Source organism: Serinus canaria, chromosome 15, assembly GCF_022539315.1.
Source record: "Serinus canaria isolate serCan28SL12 chromosome 15, serCan2020, whole genome shotgun sequence".
Taxonomy (NCBI): domain Eukaryota; kingdom Metazoa; phylum Chordata; class Aves; order Passeriformes; family Fringillidae; genus Serinus; species Serinus canaria.
In genome coordinates, this window is record NC_066329.1 from 10,532,237 (window position 1) to 10,551,817 (window position 19,581).

Genomic DNA, 19,581 nt, shown 5'->3' on the forward strand with positions numbered 1-19,581 from the left:
CTGTTTGATCATTAGGCACAAATAATCATCTCACACTCCATATGGAGGAGCTGTTGCAAAATTAAATGAAGAGTTTTGCAGAGGAAAATTGAAGATGAATTCATATTACTTATTTCCTGGTTATAAGGGTTTATTAAATCAGGTTAGCTTTTCAAGTGGTGCTGTTAAATCACTCAGGGGATGAGTCCAGAGGGTTGTCTGAAGCTTTCCTGTCACTCCTTAATCAACATACAGGTCACTTGAGTGGCTGAGCAGCTCCTTACACAGTGCCAGCTTAAACACTGTCAGTGCCCGTGGATTTCTTTCCATGTAGAAATGGAAATGAGTGTTTTAAAAGGTCATTTCCAGATGCTGGAGGCTTGTGGGACTGTGTTTTACTCTGTGTATGTGACAGCATCAGGTGGTCTCTCCTGAGTTTTGTATCAATTTACTGAATATATCCCTTGGGTTTTTTCAGTTACAGTCCAGTTCCTCTTCAGATGCAGTGGATCAGCTGCTAAACAAAACCCGAGAAGGTGAAAAATCAAGAGATGTAGTTAAAGAAAAGACAGAATCCACCCCTAAAGAATCTATCATAGAAGCTGGCAGTAACACCAACTCCAGTGGTGGCAGTAGCAAACCCAACAGTCCCAGTATTTCTCCTTCCATGAGTAACAGCTCCGAGCAAAAGCGAGGGCCTGAGGTGACCTCCCAAGGTGTGCAGACATCTGGGCCTGGAAGTAAACAAGACAAAGAGGATAAAGAGGAGAAGAAGGATACTTCTGAGTGAGTAACCATGCCGTTTGGAATAAGCACATCTTTATTAACAGCAGACCTTGTGTGGAAGTCAGGACTGGGTGACACATTCCTGGCTCTAGGGGCTGTGACACAGGAGGGGCAACAAGGGAAGGGACTGCCCTGAAAGTCATCTCCTGACTCAGTGCAGAGCTCTGGTCCTGTTGATGCCTATTTCACATCTCAAAGCTTATTTCAATGTTTTCCTGGCTCACATGAGCTGTGGTATCAACTGGAAAACTTTTGTGGTTAGTTGTAGTAAGAGTCCCTCAATGAGAGTAGATTTTGCATGCCATGAGGTGCTTGACTTCTCAGAAATCTGACTCACAGATAAAAATGAGGTGTTTCTTAAATTATTAATTGCAGATACTCCTGTAAAAGAATAATGCCCAATTTAATTTTTTGTTCTTTATGTTTAGGCAAGTTAGAAAATCAACACTTAATCCCAATGCTAAAGAGTTCAACCCTCGATCTTTTGCTCAAGTAAGTGACCTGATGCTGTTTATCAGTGCCTTTGAGTAGATCTTTATAAAACCAACCTTTTCCTTGGAGGATACTCAGACTAACCCTGCCATATCCATTGCTCACCTCTGTTTGCAGCCGAAACCTTCTACTACACCAACCTCCCCTCGTCCTCAAGCTCAGCCCAGCCCCTCCATGGTGGGGCATCAGCAGCCAACCCCTGTGTACACTCAGCCTGTTTGTTTTGCACCAAATATGATGTACCCGGTTCCAGTGAGTCCAGGCGTGCAGGTAAAGTGCTGCAAACTCCTCAACACTTCACTGAGATCCTCAGGAAGCTGAGCAGGGCTTAGGAATCATAGCATGGGTTGGGTTGGGGAGGATCTTAAAGATCAGCTTGTTGCAGCTTGGGAGCTGTGAGTTAAAGCAGTGAAATAGTACAGCTTGTATTGCTCTTGTAAATGTAAATCATGTTGTTGTTAAGTTTTGGCTGTGTAAATACTGACTTTTCCCAGTGCTCCCTCAGTCTGGATGTTCAAATAATTCCAAACACTTGTAAATGCCAGCAGCCCACATTTATTGTGGATCTGTGCAGGTTTCCTCCCAGTTCTCTAAGCGTAGTCTCTCACTCTGCAACTGTTTCTTTGTTCCAGTTGTGTCCCACTGGTTTCTGGTTGTTGTAGAGACCACTGGGATTTCAAATCTAGCTCCATTATCATAGAATCATGGAATATCCAGAGGTGGAGGAGGCCCACAAGGATTTTCAGCCCAATTCCTGGCCCTGCATAGACACCCCAGCAGTCCACCCTGTCCCTGAGAGCGTTGTCCACCCTCTCCTGGAGCTCTGGCAGCCTCGAGGCTGTGCCCATTTTCTGGGGAGGCTGTTCAGTGCCCCAGCACCCTCTGGGGGAAGAACCTTTCCCTGATATTTCATCCTAACCCTCTCCTGGTTCAGCTTTATACCAAAAAGCTGTTGTGAGGCTGTCAGGTTGAGCCCAGTGCCTGCAGTAGCAGCAGTAGCATTCCTGGGCTGGTTGTTGCCAACCATCTGGTCTTAGTTGTGTGTCCATGCAGACTTAATGACACTGAGCCAAGAAAATCTCATAGGTTAGGCAGAGTTCACTAAACCCTGTAGCAGAGCAGAGGGAAACACATCAAAGCTGAGTGGGGCCCCCAGCCCAGCACACACTGAGTTTTTAAAGGAATATCATACCTTCAACTTGTTCTGTTTCAGCCTTTGTATCCTATTCCCATGACGCCCATGCCAGTGAACCAAGCCAAGACATATAGAGCAGGTAAAGGTGAGAATAATACTGCCTGTTTGGTTCTCAGTCTGCATGCAGCATGGCTAAATGACAAATGTTTGTGTGTTTTCTAATCCATGGCAATTTGGTTTCAATCAATATTTTAAATGCTATTTTTATTAAAGGGAAGTAAGTGGAAATACTAATGGATTTTTAGATAAACTAATTCAGCTAAAACATGCCAGGTTTGAGTAATGGGGGGGTTGCTTGGCTTGGAATCTGATTTGGCAAACAGGAAAACATCTCTGTTACTTGGAACATTAGGGTGAGCTGATAATCTCCTGTATTTCATAAATATTACAGGTTTGTTTAAAGGGAACTTCTCTGCTGGTTTTCTGTACTGGTTTGCAGCAGTGCCCCAGTTGGTGCTTTGTAGAGGGTTTTTTAACAACATGCAGAGTCACTATTTCTCTAGGAAGAGTTTGCTCTGCTGCCCTTCTGGAAAGAGCTGGTTCCAGTTTATTCTTGTTCATTCCTGGTGCCCCAGTGACTGAGCAGCTGGACTGACAGTGACAATGCCACGTTTTTAAATGACCCCCGTGGCTGTGGAGTCATGATGGGTGGTGAGATGTTCCCTGTGCTGGGCAGGGCAGTGAGGGAGCAGAAAGTGCTGCTCTTGTTCTTGTGCTCCTGTTCCAGGGAGTGCTGTAACTGTGCCCAGTGAATGCTTCTGCAGTGGCAGCCAGTGCTGCAGGACAGCACCAGCCCTGCAGCTCCAGTCACTGCAGGAGGAAATTGTTTCCTGCTGTTTAGAAACAAACAAGTGGTCTTTATCAACCTAGGGGAGACAAAACCCTGCAATGTATTTCTGTGTTAAAACACAGTAACTTCACTGTGGCCTCACCCCTGAAATCTTCTGGTTAGTAACACTGTTTTAATCAGAAATACATTGCTGAGTGCTCCCTTGCTGGGTGAGGCAGCTCCAATTCTGAGTTCCTTTTTAAGTTCCAGTATTTCCTGCATATCCATCTGTGTGCAGCACAGCCCTGTGGGAGCTGCCTGAGTTACAGCTCTGTGCCTTTACTCAAGTTGCCTCCTGTATTTACTTCTTTCTGTTGTTGATCTGCAGTGTAAATAAAGTCATTGAGTGAATTTACAGATGTTTTCAACATTTCCCTCTCCTCTCACTGAGAGATTGCCCTTGCAGTGGAGTGAAGAGGAGCTTGAGGTAGCTCAGTTAATAGTTGCAGCCTGACTGCAGGAAGCTGGAGCTCTCCTGGAGCTCCCATGCCCATTCTTTGTAGGCTGAATTGGTTTGTTCCAAGTGAGTTGGGTAGTCACCTTCCCAGGAGAGCTCAGGTGATCCCACTCTGCTCTGCTCTTTTCATCTTTCTTCCCTCTTAATTATTCCTACTCCTTATAGGTTTTTGTCTCCCTCAGTGTTGTCTGTGACCTAAAATTTACTTTCTGCTGCCCTGAGGGGTAGCACAGAGCTCAAAAGATGTGAAAACCTCGAGTTGAGGCTGGGTGGAGATCTTTATTGTGCTCTCCTCAGCCATAAGCACGAGTCATTTTAACATAAAGACTCTGACTTCCAGCTGATGGAACAGAGGCTGAGTTGTTCTCACAGAAGGTGAAAAAGTGTTTTAAAGGGGGCAGGATTGATTGGTTAATGTAGGGATCCTGATACAACCTTTCTCTTCCACTTCTAATTCTGGTCAGTCTTTCTCTCCCTCCACTTTTGTTCCTTCACAAAAAAGGCAGGGCTGGGTTTGTGGCTGTATATATCCAGCCCAAAGGTGATGAAAATCAAGAGTTTCCTGGAGAAGCTCTCCTTCACACTGTTCATTTTTGACAGAGCTCTTACCTATGGTTAAAGGTGTGGGGTGAGGATATTCCATGTGGTCCCAATAACATTATTACAACGTAGAACCTTTCAGAAAGCTCCAAATTCTTTTCTCTGTCTTTCTAACATCAGACAATCTTTGTTTTCCAGTACCAAATATGCCCCAGCAGCGGCAAGACCAACACCACCAGAGCACCATGATGCATCCTGCCTCAGCAGCAGGCCCTCCAATTGTAGCTACTCCACCTGCTTACTCTACACAATATGTTGCATATAGCCCCCAACAGTTTCCTAATCAGCCTCTTGTGCAGCATGTGCCACACTACCAATCTCAGGTAAGAGTCCTTTCCGTGCTCCTGATCAGTCCAAGCACAAATAATGAAGTGGTTCAGAGCTAAATAACCCCCTTGTGTCCAGTCCTGAGTCACCCTGAAGAGTTTCTGTGTTCTGGAGCACACGTGGTGATCTTGGAATGTGCTTCAAAGCCTGTAACAAATTTTAAGGTCCTAATGAATTTTAATGTCCTAACGAATTTTAAGGTCAGTTTAGAAGTTGGCATTTATTATTGATATGGTTTTTTAGCTCTTTGAAGAGTTTCTTTAGGTCATGGCCAGCACGTCTCCTGGTTAAGTGCTCTAAAAATAACTTACTTGGTGGACTGCTCTAACTTCAAAGGCTGTGAAATCTACATGTGTAATTGGATAAATGTATAAGCTTAGTGCATTATTAGAGTGGCAAAAATTGGACATGCCAATGTTTGCTGTCAGTTTCTAGCCCTTAAATTTTGGGAACAACCGGGACAATCACAGCAGTGAAATCACAGCAGTGTGAAATCCTCAGCTCGCTCCGCGTTTGAGCTGCCGCCGTTTCAATCCCGACTGTTTAGATGACAAAAATTTCTTTGGAGTTAATTGTTAACCCAATTAACTGTGTGATTTTTCCTTTGTTCTGCCTGCAGCATCCTCATGTTTATAGCCCTGTAATACAGGGCAACGCTAGGATGATGGCCCCACCAGCACACGCACAGCCGGGTTTAGTATCTTCCTCTGCAACACAGTACGGTGCGCATGAACAGACACATGCTATGTATGGTAGGAAACGTTTTGTGTTATATGTAACTTTTTAAGTCCTTACCTTGTGCAGGGGATGTATTTAATCTCAGCCTTCCAACGTGGGTATCTCAGTAGATGTGGTTTATATTTCATAAAATGATGATGATGAGCAGAGCATTGAAAACTGAGCCAGCTGGTTCAAATGAAAACTCAAGTGTGCTGATTTCGGTAGGATGCCAGTGACCAAGATGAGATTTCAACCTGGGAGCTGCTAAAGAATATCTGCTGAAAGAAGTTTGTTCAAGTTCTCTTGATGCTCTTGATACATCATCCCTTGTTTGTTCCTTGATTATAATTAGTACTTGTTTTATTGCAAGGTTACGACCTCAGTTTCAAACTTGACTTTAGTTCTGGCAACTAGTGAAATGCTGTCTTTATGATACTACTGGCATTATTAACAGTATGAACACTGCTGTTTAAGCACAATAAACCATGTGTTGCTTACCTTTCTCATTTGGTAAGTCAAGAATAAGTAAATGCAACAGCTCATGTATTGCTCTCACTTGGACAATTAGTCTCTAGCATTATCAGATGGGCATTTTTCACTCACAGTGAAGTGCTGAAAATGTGGGTTACCTTGTGACAAAAGTAAAATGTGCAAGAACTTTCTAAAGCATTATAAATGTATGATAAATCAAGGCCCAATTTGGAGGAAAAAGAGCTCACTGCAAAACATGCTGTTGAAAGAGGTAGAGTCAAGGTTGTTTAAGGCTTGGAAATTGTCATAAAATGTCAAAACAGCAGATGGTCTCTTGAAAACATGGCATTTCAATACTTGTTATAGCATCTGAGGAAAAGTTTTATTGGGTCACATATATTATTGACTTAGATTCTAATAAAAGATTTTCTGTACCTTTAGACATCTTTGTATGTTTTCGGGGGCTTAGTTTTACACTGCTACTTAATGGAAGTCCATGACATGTCATGAAAACTTACAGAGAATCTGGAGTTTAGTGGGAAATTAATTCTGATTTTAAGAGGTGTCTTACCCGTCTGAAAACATCTTGTCAGATCTCTGCAGTGGTGTGGTAACAGAGTTAAGAAACAAAAATAACTTATTTTGATGCTCAGAGGAAGAACATTTGAGCTCATTTGTGCTGAAGCTGAAATGGAAGTTACTTGTAGAGGTTAATCTTTCTCTCCCAGGTCCTTGCTCATTGTATTACTTCAATCTTTTCAACTCTTGTGCTTGAGGTGTCCATGTAAACAGATCTTCTGTTTGCTTTTTCCTTAGATTAAATAGAATTCCCATAAAGCGAATGATCAAAGGCTTTCAGACCTTCATTGGTGAAAACCCTCCTCTCAAATTCTAATTAAAATAAAAACAAACATGAGATAATCTGAGATTTGATTCAGAATGGTTGCATGTGACTTTCTAGCAATTTCCCATTGTGCACCATCCTTATCTTCTGTAATCAGTGGGTTCTGCAGCGTTGAAGTGCAAGCTCGTTGCCTTGCCTGGCTTTGATCAGATGTCTGTATAGTTTTTTTTTTTTTTTTTCACTGATATTCTAACTTACAACTGTTAGATCTCATTTTGTGTTGGTTTTGCAGCTTGTCTGTTGTAGATATGTGACTGCCTGCCAGTGCAAACAACTAAGTTGAGTCAAACTTGAGAATTCTTTGGTATTTCCTGCCATGTAATTAAATATTACTTTCCCAAGAGCACCTAATTTAACAGAAATGGCCTGTCCTCCTGTGTTCTTTCAAGTAGCTACTTGGTGACTCTTCTAAATATTCTCCCACCTTCCAGTAAATGATGGAGTGCTTGAAATTTTTGTTACTGAGACCACTGAACCCAAGAGGATCATGAACTCCATGTGATAGACCTTTTTTAAGGGTGTGTTCTTGCCCCTGTGCAGGCGTGTTTAGTGAACATGAACTGTCTCAAATGTACCCTTCACCTTCCAAAGTGACAGTGACACATGGAATGACTCCTGATGTTGTGCAGCAGCCTCTCAATTCACATTTTTGCAAGTCTTGCATGTGCTGAGTGCCTGAAGACCTGGCCCAGATAGACTGTGCTTCCTCAAAGTGTGTCCAGCTGTAACATGTCCACTTCAGCTTCCATTTATCCATGTGTGGGAAAAGGCAGGAATGCCAGAGGTGACCAATCTGAGCTGCTCATGGAGCTAAAGAACATCACGTTGGAATTGTTCACATCTGACTGAGTGACTATAAGAAAATATCCATAACTTATGTGCTGTCTTTTGGGAATCTTAAGTTTACCCACATTTGAACTAAATATACCTGTGCACTTTGATTCTGGTCCTCTCTTAAAAAATAATTTGAAAGTACAGAATAACAATTTCCTGAGAAACAACCACCGCTGCTGCTTTTGATTTTGCTCAAACAATTTCCCTTTTGGCTTTTAAAAAATTGCTATCTAATTTTTAAAATATATATTATTACTTAATTGTAGCACTGATAGCAGGATTGAGTGGGCCACGCTGCCCTTTTACCCTTCAAGGTACTGGTGCTTGCTTTGAGTTATTCCTGCAAAATTCACTCAGTTTTTCTCCTGCATATGTGGTAGAGAGAAGATGTCTGCAAGAACTACTGTGCTGAGACCTGGGGGTTGGGGGGAAACTGCTTATCAAGTATTCCTAAGGTGTGAAATGTTTTCTGGTAAGATCTGAAACTCCACTCATGGTTTGGGACGAGTTGAAAGTCTGTGACAAATAGTAACAGCCTGGCAGCCAAGAGCAATTCCTGTGGATTTAAGGGAGCCACCCTCACTGCCAGAATTTTGGGGTTGTTTTCCTTCCTGTCTTGTGAAGAGATAGCTGAATCCAAATTCCATACAGTGACCTACACTTGGTGATAAGCACTCTTCCATTTTAAAGCAAAGTACTTTTATCTCATGCTGTTTCATGGGATATTCCTGCACTTCTGGGATTTCCTTGCCAGTTCACAGTGTCACAACCCCACTGTTGCCAAGAGAGAGAAGCAGAGCTGCGTGGTCCCAGTAACCCCAGCTAAAGACAGGACAGAGGAGTGTTCAGATCCCTGGGGTTTTCCCCTCAAAATGGGGAAGGACAAAGTCCCAACAACTTTCTTCCCAGCCAGACGGTAACAACGTCTGTGACGCTTCAGCTGCGGAGCCACCGTGACCAGGAGAGTTTGAAATGTGACACCTTTACCTGCCACCCAGCCGACCTGGAGGTGTCATCCTTGCCCTGCTCAGCTGCACCTTGGGTTCAGGAGGTTCTGGGTCTGTCTGGCAGCTGCTGGCTCGGGGTGGCCTCCCAGTCCCTGTCCTTGGGCTGCTGGAGTTTGCTGGCCACGGTCCCAGTTTGGCTCCTGTGTCACACAAAGCCCAGACCAGGCTTCTGCTGCTGGTAGAGAATTTGGTTACCAAGTAGAGGGTGGATCTGTCCATTCCTGTGACAATCAACTTGTGTTAGTTTTCTGTGTGGCTGATTTATTTCCAGATTATTGGAGTCCTCTGAAAAACTTAACTTTTGTGTTTTAAGAACTTGTGTAAAACCAGACCTTGGTTTTACACAGATGCATTTCCTGTTTTTTGTGCTCTCATTCCTGTCCCTGTTCTCCCTTCCCTTTTCCCCTTCTGCATATGTTTTACTGGTCTGGTGTTGTCTCTAACTTTATCTGGTTTCTGTCTCAGCAGTAGAGTAAATTCTATTCCCCTGATAGTACAATGGTGGATATAATGTAAACTTCAGAGGATTCTCCAGGGACTAAGAGTGAACCAGTCACCAAAGTTGTCTTGGAAGTGTTCAGAATGGCAGTACTATAGCTGAAAAAGCAAGGGCCAGTTTCTGCTCTAGTGTAATTGCATTTTAACCTTCTTGTTACAGTGCACAGTAATAGACCATGAATTGACATAAAGTTTCTTTTTGTGTTAATTAAGACGCAGACCTCAGTGTCAGAGTTGAGAAGGAAGGCTTACTTCAGACTTGTGTTTCATCTCCACTAATTTTTAAAACAAAATATCTAGCTCTAATAGCAGCTAAGTGAATAAAAATATCTGCATGGTTCTAGAGTCTTCAAAAAAGAATGAAAAAAAAATAAATTAAAACTGACACTGACCTTTCCAGAAGATGGGAAGTATGCACGTGGCAAGAGGCTAATTTACCTTTCTATTTCCCAAATTCAGCATGTCCCAAAATACCATACAGCAAGGAGACAGGCCCTTCTTTCTACTTTGCCAGTGAGTTGGGTTTTTTGTACTAATTTTGATTGTACAGAAAAGCACTTTCTAAAGAACCACATGTTAAAGGAATGGGACCTGTTGAGGGAACGAGTTTCCTTGCACCAAACCAGGATGTGGAAAACGCAGGAAGGTTCCTCTCAGTGGGCAGGGAATTGAGCTTTGGAACAGATTTACAGAATCACAGGAAGCTGAGCTGTCAATTCTTCAAAAATTTATTTGGAATATGGAATAATCTCTGACTTCACTACCCAGTCTTTTCATCTGCAGCCAGAAGTGGGCTCTAAGAAATCCTTCCCTGTGAGGGTGGGGAGGCCCTGGCACAGGCTGCCCAGAGAAGCTGTGGCTGCTCCATCCTGGAAGTGTCCAAAGCCAGGCTGGATGAGGCTTGGAGCAACCTGAGATAGTGGAAGGTGTCCCTGCCCATGGCAGGGGGTGGAGCTGGATGATCTTGAGGGTCCCTTCCCACCCAAACCACTCTGTGATTGTGTAGCCTCTGTTTAAACCTGTGGGAGCTGCCTTGCTCCCTTTCATGAGCCAAACAGGATTTTTACACCTGATGAACTACCAGCTTCCTAAAAGGAGAAGCACCTTGGGCCTCATCCCTTTTAAAAGCCATGGCTCAAGTTTTGAGCCCCTGGGAGGAAATAACTCCAGCTGCAGCTGAGGTGGAGGAAGTTTTCTGTAGAGCTGCCACTGAAGGAGTGCTGGGGACAACTTGTGGTCATGATTGTATGACAGGCATGAGATGAGGGATCCTTGGAACTTTCTCAGTTCCATTCCCTGGCTCAGGTGGGGCTGTGCTGGTCACCAGCATCACTGGGAGAGGAGCTGGTGCTCTCTGGACACAGCAGCCTGATCCAGCTCATCCACACTTACCAGCAAAATCCTGCCTTGTCTGCTCTGCTGGTGTTCAGCAGCTGCTTTGAGGAAGCTGAGGTTTGAGGGGGGTGCTTGCAGGATGAACTCTCACCCAGGACATGGGAAAGGAGGAGTTGCAGTTTCAGGCTGTTTCTGTTCTTGCTCCTGTCCTGCTGTGTCTGTCTGTAAGTCTGTGCAGCCCATGCCAGTCACTCTCCTGGTTTGTTGGTTTTGTTGTTTTTTTTTTTGTTTTTTGTTTTTTTTTTTGGTTTTTTTTTGCATTAGCTCATGCAAGAGGAATGTGAGAAAAAGCACTTGTTCTCCAAAAATCTCCTCTGGAGCAGATTTCCTGTGTTTTTCTTGTGCCACACTGGTTCTGCCTGGGTGGGGGCTGGAGGATGCTGACCTGGGCTGTGTTCATGTCTCTTGGTTTGGTGCACTGAAATCACTTCAATAACCTCCTTCCTTTCTTGGATTATCTTTGAAGTCAAGTCCACTCTGCCTGTGTAAAATGACTTCTTGAAATGTTTGTATGATGAAAGAAACATTTGCTATTTCTTTGCTTCCTACCATTCAGGTCTTTTAAATGTAGTTATCCTCACCATCTTACTGGCTCTGGCAATAGTTTTGAAGTTTGTTCACTGGTTAGTTCTTGAAAATAGGCTCTTCATTGCATCTTTGGACCATGACCAACCCTGACCACCATTGGCACCATTGAAATTCCAGGGAAAAAACAAAAAAAATACAAAATGACATTATGTGGTTTCACATATTCCCTTGTAGCTGGGAGTTCTGCTTGATTTCTGCTGCTCTGACCTCTTCTGATTTCAGCTCCTTCTGTGGGTTCTGTGGCTGACTACTTCTTGTTTGCTCTCAGAAATGGGGTGCAGTTCTGTAGAGTTGAATTCAGTAATTCAATCCCTGGGATGTTTTTCTCCCATCCTGTGACTGAGTCACTCCCCTCCCCGTGTCCCTGCCAGGTCAGTGCAGTGAAATATCTCACATTAGAGCCAATTTGGTGAGAAAGCTGCAGAAGTGAAGCTGGGCAGCCCAGGTAGAGGAATTTAAGGCATAAAGAAGCCCAGTGTGTTTGTGCTGGAGTGAGCTGAGGTGACTTGCAGCAAGGTGTGTCCTTTCCTAGAGCTTTCCTGGCACATTCTCAGATAATAGGTGGCCATTTGGAAAATCTCCAAAATGCTGACAACTGGGGGAAAATGTTGGATAATGGGTCCTTTTTTTTTTTTTTTTTCCCACCTCCTGTCTTGTCTTATTTGCTGTTAATTTGTGTAGTGAGCTGTTTTGATGACCAGGCAAAAATTCCTTTAAAAAATCCCAGGGAAAGTGCTTTAGTTCTGGCTGAGCAGGTGAATTCTTCATGACTTTTACAAGACTCCTTTGATAGCCCTGCTGCTCTCAGAGACTTCATTGGCTTGGCAGGAATTACTTGCACTAACTAAACATGAAAAACCATTTACACTGCTGGAGTTGGAGTCTGAGCTCTGGTTTTGAGCTGGGAATGCATTTCAGACCTGCTGAGTCGTTCTTGGTTTGTGTGCAGGGACTGGCCAGGATGTGGAGAAGTGCCCAAATAACATTTTTTGAAAGGCATTTTTAATATTACTATTAAAATATAATTTGCAGCAGCATCTGAAGTGGTTTTAAGCTTTACAAATTCGGTCATTAGGGTGACCTGCTAAAGACAAAATGAAGGAGAGGAGAAACTGAAAATTAAATATTTTCAGTGTACAGAAATCCAGTGCTTCAAATCCAAAGCTGTGGATAAAATATTAGGTGGTTTTGGAAGAGCTGCCTCTATGACAAAAACCTGATCCTTCCTCTGGTTTTGTATCTGTTCTTTAGGGTGCTTTTCCTTGGTTTTACTGGTGTCTTAAGAGAGAAATTCCTTATTATGAAGTTTTATTGTAGAAATATTTGCTTCAGAACAACTGAGTTTATTATTCTCTTGGCCATAAAGAACCAAAAGATGAATTGCACAAATGGTTTAATGGAGTTCCACATTATTTTGGGGGCTCTTAACAAGTGATGTGGGAAGCCTTGAGTATCTTACAACTTGGAATTAAATTTCATATACATTTTAAAGCCTCTTGAATGGAGGTGGAGTTTATTTGCGGTCAGGCTTGCCAGCTCTGTGGCTGAGGCACAGAGCAAGCAAGTAATCCCTCTTTCCATTTATTTTTGATACTTTGACAAAGATAATAATTTCTGGCCTTCTTCAGTTTGTGTATAATAATGAGGTTGAGAAATTTCCTCCTGTAGGAAGCCATAAACTTGGTACTGTAAAAATGATCAGTGTTGCCATTGATAATTTTGGTGTTGCCAGAGGAGAGATGTCTGAAAGTCGAGTAGGAGCATGGCAGGGATGCTGCTGCAAAATACATTTTAATAGTGATAGCAAAAAAAATCCTTGGATTTAAAGCATAACAAAATGCTGTGGCAAAAGATCCTGCTGGTTTTGACAGAGTGCTTAGAAAATATTGAGGTGTTTTTGAAACCTCTCTCAATCAGGAGGTCTCAGAGTGTACAACTGTGCTTGCACATGTGGATAAGAACATTAGGATCAACTCCAGGCTGCAGGAATTTTGTTCATCTGCATTAATAGCCTGAAACTGCTCATCACTGCAAGGCCATTTGCTCAGTGAAGATTTAATAGAGCTTGCCAGGGATTAAGTTAAATGTGGCAGGCAGTTATTTTCTAAAGGAGGAACCTGCACAGGGGAGAAAAACCTCAACTAGGCAAAAATATCCAGGCTCTCTGTATTCTGGTGAGTTGGAACTTGTCAGAACTTGGATTTGTAAGGTTTATAGCAAAGCAGACTGGAGGAAAACTGCATTGGCCATCAAGTTCTTATATAATACCAACCCCATTAAAAAATATATATAACCTGGTAGATACTCATCAGTAATTAACTTCAGAACCACCAAAAGGTACCAAAACAAATAAGGAGCAGTTGAAGGAAATATTGAGGAGCAGGCTGATAGTTTTCTTTGACTGTTTGCTTTTTTAGCACTTTGTCAGCAAAACTCTCCTTGGTCTTTCAGGCTGTGACATCAGAGGGATTAGCACGTGTTGTCACACACACTGGTAGCTGCAGACATGGCCTGGTTGTTGCACAAGACCTAAAAGAAATTGGGGAAACATCCTCATTTTGAGGGTCGTGCTTTTGCGTTGCATGCTTTGTGTTGAAAGGAAGACTTGTTGTCATTATGGCTTTTCATACTTGCTTAGATTCCCTGAAAAGTTAAAAAAAAAAAAATAGGATTTAGTGTAGCCCATTTGAAGCAGGACAGAGCAGGATCCAAGAAGGAACTGGGTGTTTGTTGTTAGAGACTGGCACAGCTGTAGCAACAGATGTGGCTTCACTGGGGTAAAAGTTTTTTGTTGTTCAGTTTCTTCCTTTTTGGGAATTTTGTACCTTATTTGCTTCTGATTCAAGGAATGAAGAATTCCGTGGCAGTGTTGGGGAACTCAGAGGATGGTGGTGATCCAGAACAGATTGGCCTCGAGGGCAGAGGCAAAATGGGTTATTTTAGCACAAGAAAGTGGCTTCAGCAAAACATTTAATGCTCGAGCAGCCTCAGTTTTGTCAGCTGTGATGTGTTTATTTACTCTGGAGTGCACGGGCAGAGTTTGTGCTTCCCTCTGACTGTTCTGTGAGCAATTTCCAGAAGAGTAGCATGGTGAGGTTAGCCAGGTACAAGGCCAAAGAATTTTTTTTGGATGGTGGAAATAAAAATGGCTCGTAACACCTTTGAAAAGTATATCTCAGGAAATCCTAAATTGTATGAAAATTATAAATTTGATCTTTGAAACTGGTCTGTTTGACAAAACATAAGATGAAATACTGCTTTTCTCTGTGTAGTATCTGTTACATTGTCAAATTAGGGAAGATGAACTGTCTAATTATGGTTGTTTATAGACTTTCCTGCCAAACCAAACTACACAAAAGCAAGGTAAGATCATCAGCTATTTGCAAGATAAATATATATATTTTTCAGAAGGGGGAGGGAATATATTTACAGACTGAGTTGCAGTGAAATTTTCAAATGCAGATGGTGATTTGATAGAGGTGCATGTCCTGTACTTGGTGTTAAATCTTCCTCTTTTTCATCCTAGTTTCCACTGGCTCACTTGCTCAGCAGTATGCCCACCCTAATGCTACCCTGCACCCGCATCCTCCTCATCCTCAGCCTTCTGCCACCCCAACTGGCCAGCAGCAAAGCCAACATGCTGGAAGCCACCCTGCTCCAAGCCCCGTGCAGGTAACACAACCCTGAGTGGCTGCAAATTGTGTTGAAGGGATTGCAGCTGTGCAGTGCTTGATGTTGATGTATTGATTTCTCTGAGAGGGAAAAGGAGAGAATGGAGCAGAGTCCAACCACTGTTCACAGGGAATGGGGGATGTTTCAGTTTAAGGATTAAGGAAGGATCATAATTGTGGCAGTGCTTTCATATGAGAGAAGTGGAAATAGCAGATAAATGCTGAGAGGTGTTTGATTGGATTTTGTCAAAGCAGCTGAAAACAAAGTGGTTCTGGGAATAGTGCTGCATTCCTTAATTCCCTCCTGGGAATAACTCTGGCTGCAGCTGGGAGGCACTCCCAGCCCCAGGTTCTGCATGGTTTTACCAGGCAGTCTGAGTTCTGTTTGCCAGCAGAAGCTGAGCCTGGTGGGGCTGTAAAGAGTTCCCCCACCAGCACGGGTGATCCTTAGATTTGCCATTTCCAGATTCAGAATTAAGAGCACTTTCCCAGCCCTTTCTCCTTAACAGGATCAATGCAATTCCTCAGGCCTAACCTGAATAATCTCTGTGTTTTCTTGCAGCACCACCAGCACCAGGCTGCCCAGGCCCTGCACCTGGCCAACCCCCAGCAGCAGTCGGCGATTTACCACGCAGGTCTAGCTCCAACCCCTCCTTCCATGACGCCAGGCTCCAACACGCAGTCTCCACAAAACAATTTTCCTACAGCACAACAAACAGTCTTCACCATTCATCCCTCCCATGTTCAACCTGCATATACCAATCCGCCACACATGGCCCATGTCCCCCAGGTAAACACAGTTTAACAACCTTCAAGACTAAATGTCTTAAATGCCACAAAAGTTAGGACAGTCGGGCCTGCTGAAGTGATTGCCAATCTGTCACCTCTCAGCACAGACTTACCTGTTGTTGTTATTTAGGTTTCTGTCTGTACATTGCCTTTATTTAGAATTTTGACAAGGTGTACTTGGACCTCAGCTTCCAACACCTAGTGCATCTGCAACTGTAGTTTAATGAAGACATCTTAAGCTGGCACTGCTACTGAAATAAATTGAGCTCTCTTCCCAGTTCCTGGCTCCCATCCTTGTCCCTGCCCCACCACTCTGCTCACAGAACTGCTTGGCCGTGGAGCAGAGCAGGCTGGGGACACAATTCAGCTGAAATGTGCCTCCCCTACCCCCTTTTTAGGCTATTTCTTGGTCACATTGGTTCCCTGCTCAGTCAGGTGCCTGATCCCAGGAAGAGCTGGCATACAGAAAGGTTGGAGGTGGGAGGTGAGTGCAGAAAGGCTGAATTGCTGCTTTTGGTGGCAGTTTCAGGCTCTGCATCATAGACAAATTTTATACAAATACATGCAGAAAATGACAGGATTTCCAGGGCAGTGCAAGGGAGAGAGGAGAGAGTTAAGGTGACTGCAGGATGATCCTTGCAGAAAGAAGCCTCTGTGTGTGTGGTGTGAGTGTGGTTCTAAATGAACTGCTTGTGCTGAAGCTCCCTAAAGATTGTTGGGCAACCTAAATCAACAGTCTCTGCTTCAGAATCAGAAACTCACTTCTCTTGCTCTCTCGTGGTCAGCTCCCTGAGAAAAAGGATTTGGGGAAGGGAAGCACATGACAGATTAATCAAGAGCTCCATGTAAAGCAGTGTGACACAGATTTTCTGATGTTTACTAAATCTCCTGGATTTAGTGTCCTTTGTCAAGGAATGGGCAGTTCAATCAATAATTTGCCTGCACAATTTTTTCTTCAGACCAAGAACTTGGTGTCTGGTTTCTGCCTTCTCCTACAGGTTAACAATAGTTTGGGATAAGGTGACTATCTGTGATTAGGGATGTTAATCTGACAGGTGTCCAGTCCCTTGCAGAATTATGATAAAATCTTTGCTTTGGTCCCTGGGACAGTCAGTTAAGCCAATAAATCAATAGTTCTGTAGGGATCCTTTTACTGATGTTGAGTTTTTAGCTTTTTGATTCTCTTAGGCTTTTGATTTCTCTGCTTTTTTTCGGGGGGGAGGATAAGGAGAGGATGGCCAGAGCTGATGATTGCTGTGGCATCTTGGCTCATCCTCCCCTTCTCTGGTTTCTGCCAGAAACAAGACTCCTGCTCTGCTCTGCTCTGGTGTGAAGGCACTGCTGTGAATGCCTGGGTTGTGTTTAGAGCTTCTCAGAGGGGTCTTGGCTTAGTGGCATGCTGTGATTTGAAACATGAAACATTTGCTTGAAGGCCATGAAAGGGTAAAGCTGTGCCTGGATTGTGCCCTGGCCAGGCCAGGGGTGCAGGATGTGACCATTGCCTTCCTTTCTGTGTGCCAAGCAAACCAAATTCAACAAATCAGATGCAACTTTGAGTCAGAGCTGACTGCTCAGGCAGCATTTTTAGCAATCACAGACAAGGCTTGCCTTGCCCTTGATTTTAACTAGTGCAGTCTCTTCTGCAATTTTTTTAGAATGAAAGCTGCAATTTGTGATATTTACACCAAACTAATTGACTTTCCCAATGAAGTAGTTCCCTCAAAAATCTCTAGTGAAGGCATAACTACAGTTCTGTCAGAAATTTTAAATGCATGTAATTATTCCATCGTGGGGAAACTAATCACTGGATTTAATAGTTTTTTAGCAGCCTCATTCCCAGCTTCTGAACACAATTCTGAAATACCACGTAGTAAGAATTTCAGTTAGGCCAACACAGGGGATCAATCCAATTTCCCTTCAGGTTATCAGATGAATCTTGAGCTGGTGGATATCTCACTTGAGAACCAGTACTTTAAAATTCATTAGAGAGTGCTGTCAGCTGCCAATTTGCAAAATGTTTGAGCCACAGCAGAAAAATTTTATCCACTGTGTGTATTGACTCCAGCTGCTCTATGAATAGCTGCTTTATAATGATGGCTTCTACAATAGCATGTTTGTCAAAGTCAACGTGGAGCCAGTCCTGGGAGGTATTTCTGTTCCACAGCCTGATCTCCTAAACCTTTTTTAGAGCAAGAGTGAGATTTGAATTGCAGTTCCTGCCTTTAAAGGCTTTTGGGGTGCTACTAACACGTGCAAGTCTGATCAAAGAGTTTGGGGAATGTCTGTGATGAGTCAAGTAACCCTTTTTGTCTTTAAGAAATAAAATTCTAGCCACTACCTGCTATTTGTCTTTACTGGCATGGGAGACCTGTGAGGCTGCAGTTCTGGGATATGGTAGAAGGACAAAGCAAACCTTAGGTACAAATGATGGGGTTTTGGGGCTTTTTTTTTTTTTTTTTCCCAGGAGAAATCCACTGAGAGCTCTGAGTTCCTTTGTGGTTTTAAGCAATGAATGTTTGCTAGGTTTTTAAATAAAATAAAGTGATGACCTCTAGAGACATGAACTGCTCTGAGCTAAAGAACCCACCAAGTTCCTGAACTTGTTTGCCAGAGGTGATCAGCCACGGGAAGGATTAATCTCCTTTTCCACTGAGACTTAGCCCTGATTGCTCAGATTACACAAGAACTGCGATGAGCTGAACTGGAAGCAGAACAAAGCTGCCCTGAGAGTGTGAAGGGATGAAATCACTCATGTCAGGAGGACTTGGCTGAGCACTGTGTGGGCACAGGTCACTGCAGAGGACAGGGAGGTTCCCAGGGCAGGGAGCCAGGAGAGGACGTGGGGTTGTGCAAGGAGAGAGCTGGGGAAGGGATGCCAGACTCCCAGTGCCTGTGAAGTTCCTATCTGTACCCTCTAGGAAGTGCTTTGATCTAGGTGACTAACAGAAATGTTTTGAAGATTTGTTGCTGAATTGTTTTTTTTTTTTTAAAAACCCCCTTGTTTAATGCTGGCAAAATGGCTAAAATTGAGAACACAACTCAGAGCCAGCAGTAAGGACTTGAGTGCTTTTTTTAATTATTATTTTTCCTTTTTGTTATTATTATTTTTTTTTTTTGTGTTACAACTTCTGCCTTAACCCCTAACCTAGTTTAAAAAAAATACAAAAAAAAAAAAGAAAAATAATAAAAAAAGAAGAGTAAACCTTTGCTGACGGAGCAAACTTTCGCCAGTCATGTGGCCAGGAGTTGCTGCCTCCTTGTGACCATGATACTAAAGAGCTCTTTGTTTCAGGCTCATGTACAGTCAGGAATGGTTCCTTCTCACCCAACTGCCCATGCTCCAATGATGCTAATGACGACACAGCCTCCCGGTGGTCCCCAAGCCGCCCTCGCTCAAAGTGCACTACAGCCCATTCCAGTCTCGACAACAACACATTTCCCCTATATGACCCACCCTTCAGGTGAGGAGTGTGTGCCTGGGAGACCTGCACCCTAACTGAGCCAGGTCGAGGAGTGAGGACTGGGACAAACCAGATCTTTGGGGAAAAAAAATTTAAAAAATAAAATTTAAAAAAAAAAAAAAAAAAAAACGACAAAGAAAACCAACCAACTTTAAGATGTCCTTGTGTTTCACAGCTGTGCTTTGGCAGCCTGGAGGAGTGTAGGTTTAGCTGAGATGTACCTAATTCAGGGATTATTCTTGGTTTTTCTCTAGCTGGAGTAGAGAAATGAGAAGTGTGAGGCACTGGCACTGTGGGACTGAGTTTTTCCGTGGATTTGCCGTGGGGGATGGACTGTGTGGAGTTTATAATGATCAGAGGTTTGATTAAATCTTGAGGACAGCGGTGAAATGTTGTGTGGGGGTAGGGCTGCTAGGCTGCTGTTAAAGTAAAGTGACAACTGAAATCTAAACTTTAATTCAGAGTAACATTCTGCAGCTTTGCTTTGGGGGAAAAGTAGGAGTTGTGTGACTTCTTTCCGCTTTAAATTTAACCTTATTTAGGTTTCTTTGATTATTCAAGTTCAAACAGCCTCTGAA

At 43.2% G+C, this 19,581-nt stretch overlaps 1 protein-coding gene across 13 annotated transcripts in view; it reads left to right on the forward strand.

Annotated features, from left to right (window-relative positions):
• ATXN2 (ataxin 2) overlaps positions 1 to 19,581 on the forward strand; it is a 50,861-nt gene that overhangs the window by 28,773 nt on the left and 2,507 nt on the right. For 9 of the 13 annotated variants that reach the window (XM_030233566.2, XM_030233573.2, XM_030233570.2 and 6 more), the window contains 9 exons: positions 458 to 765; positions 1,194 to 1,257; positions 1,375 to 1,527; positions 2,471 to 2,537; positions 4,477 to 4,661; positions 5,285 to 5,417; positions 14,609 to 14,754; positions 15,316 to 15,543; positions 18,835 to 19,132. In XM_030233566.2, the coding sequence (XP_030089426.2) occupies positions 458 to 765; positions 1,194 to 1,257; positions 1,375 to 1,527; positions 2,471 to 2,537; positions 4,477 to 4,661; positions 5,285 to 5,417; positions 14,609 to 14,754; positions 15,316 to 15,543; positions 18,835 to 19,038 (1,488 nt within the window). In that variant the 3' untranslated portion in view covers positions 19,039 to 19,132. Of the gene's footprint in view, positions 1 to 457; positions 766 to 1,193; positions 1,258 to 1,374; positions 1,528 to 2,470; positions 2,538 to 4,476; positions 4,662 to 5,284; positions 5,418 to 14,608; positions 14,755 to 15,315; positions 15,544 to 18,834; positions 19,133 to 19,581 lie in introns of those variants that run through there. The other 4 variants (XM_030233567.2, XM_030233569.2, XM_030233571.2 and 1 more) reach the window with 4 other exon arrangements.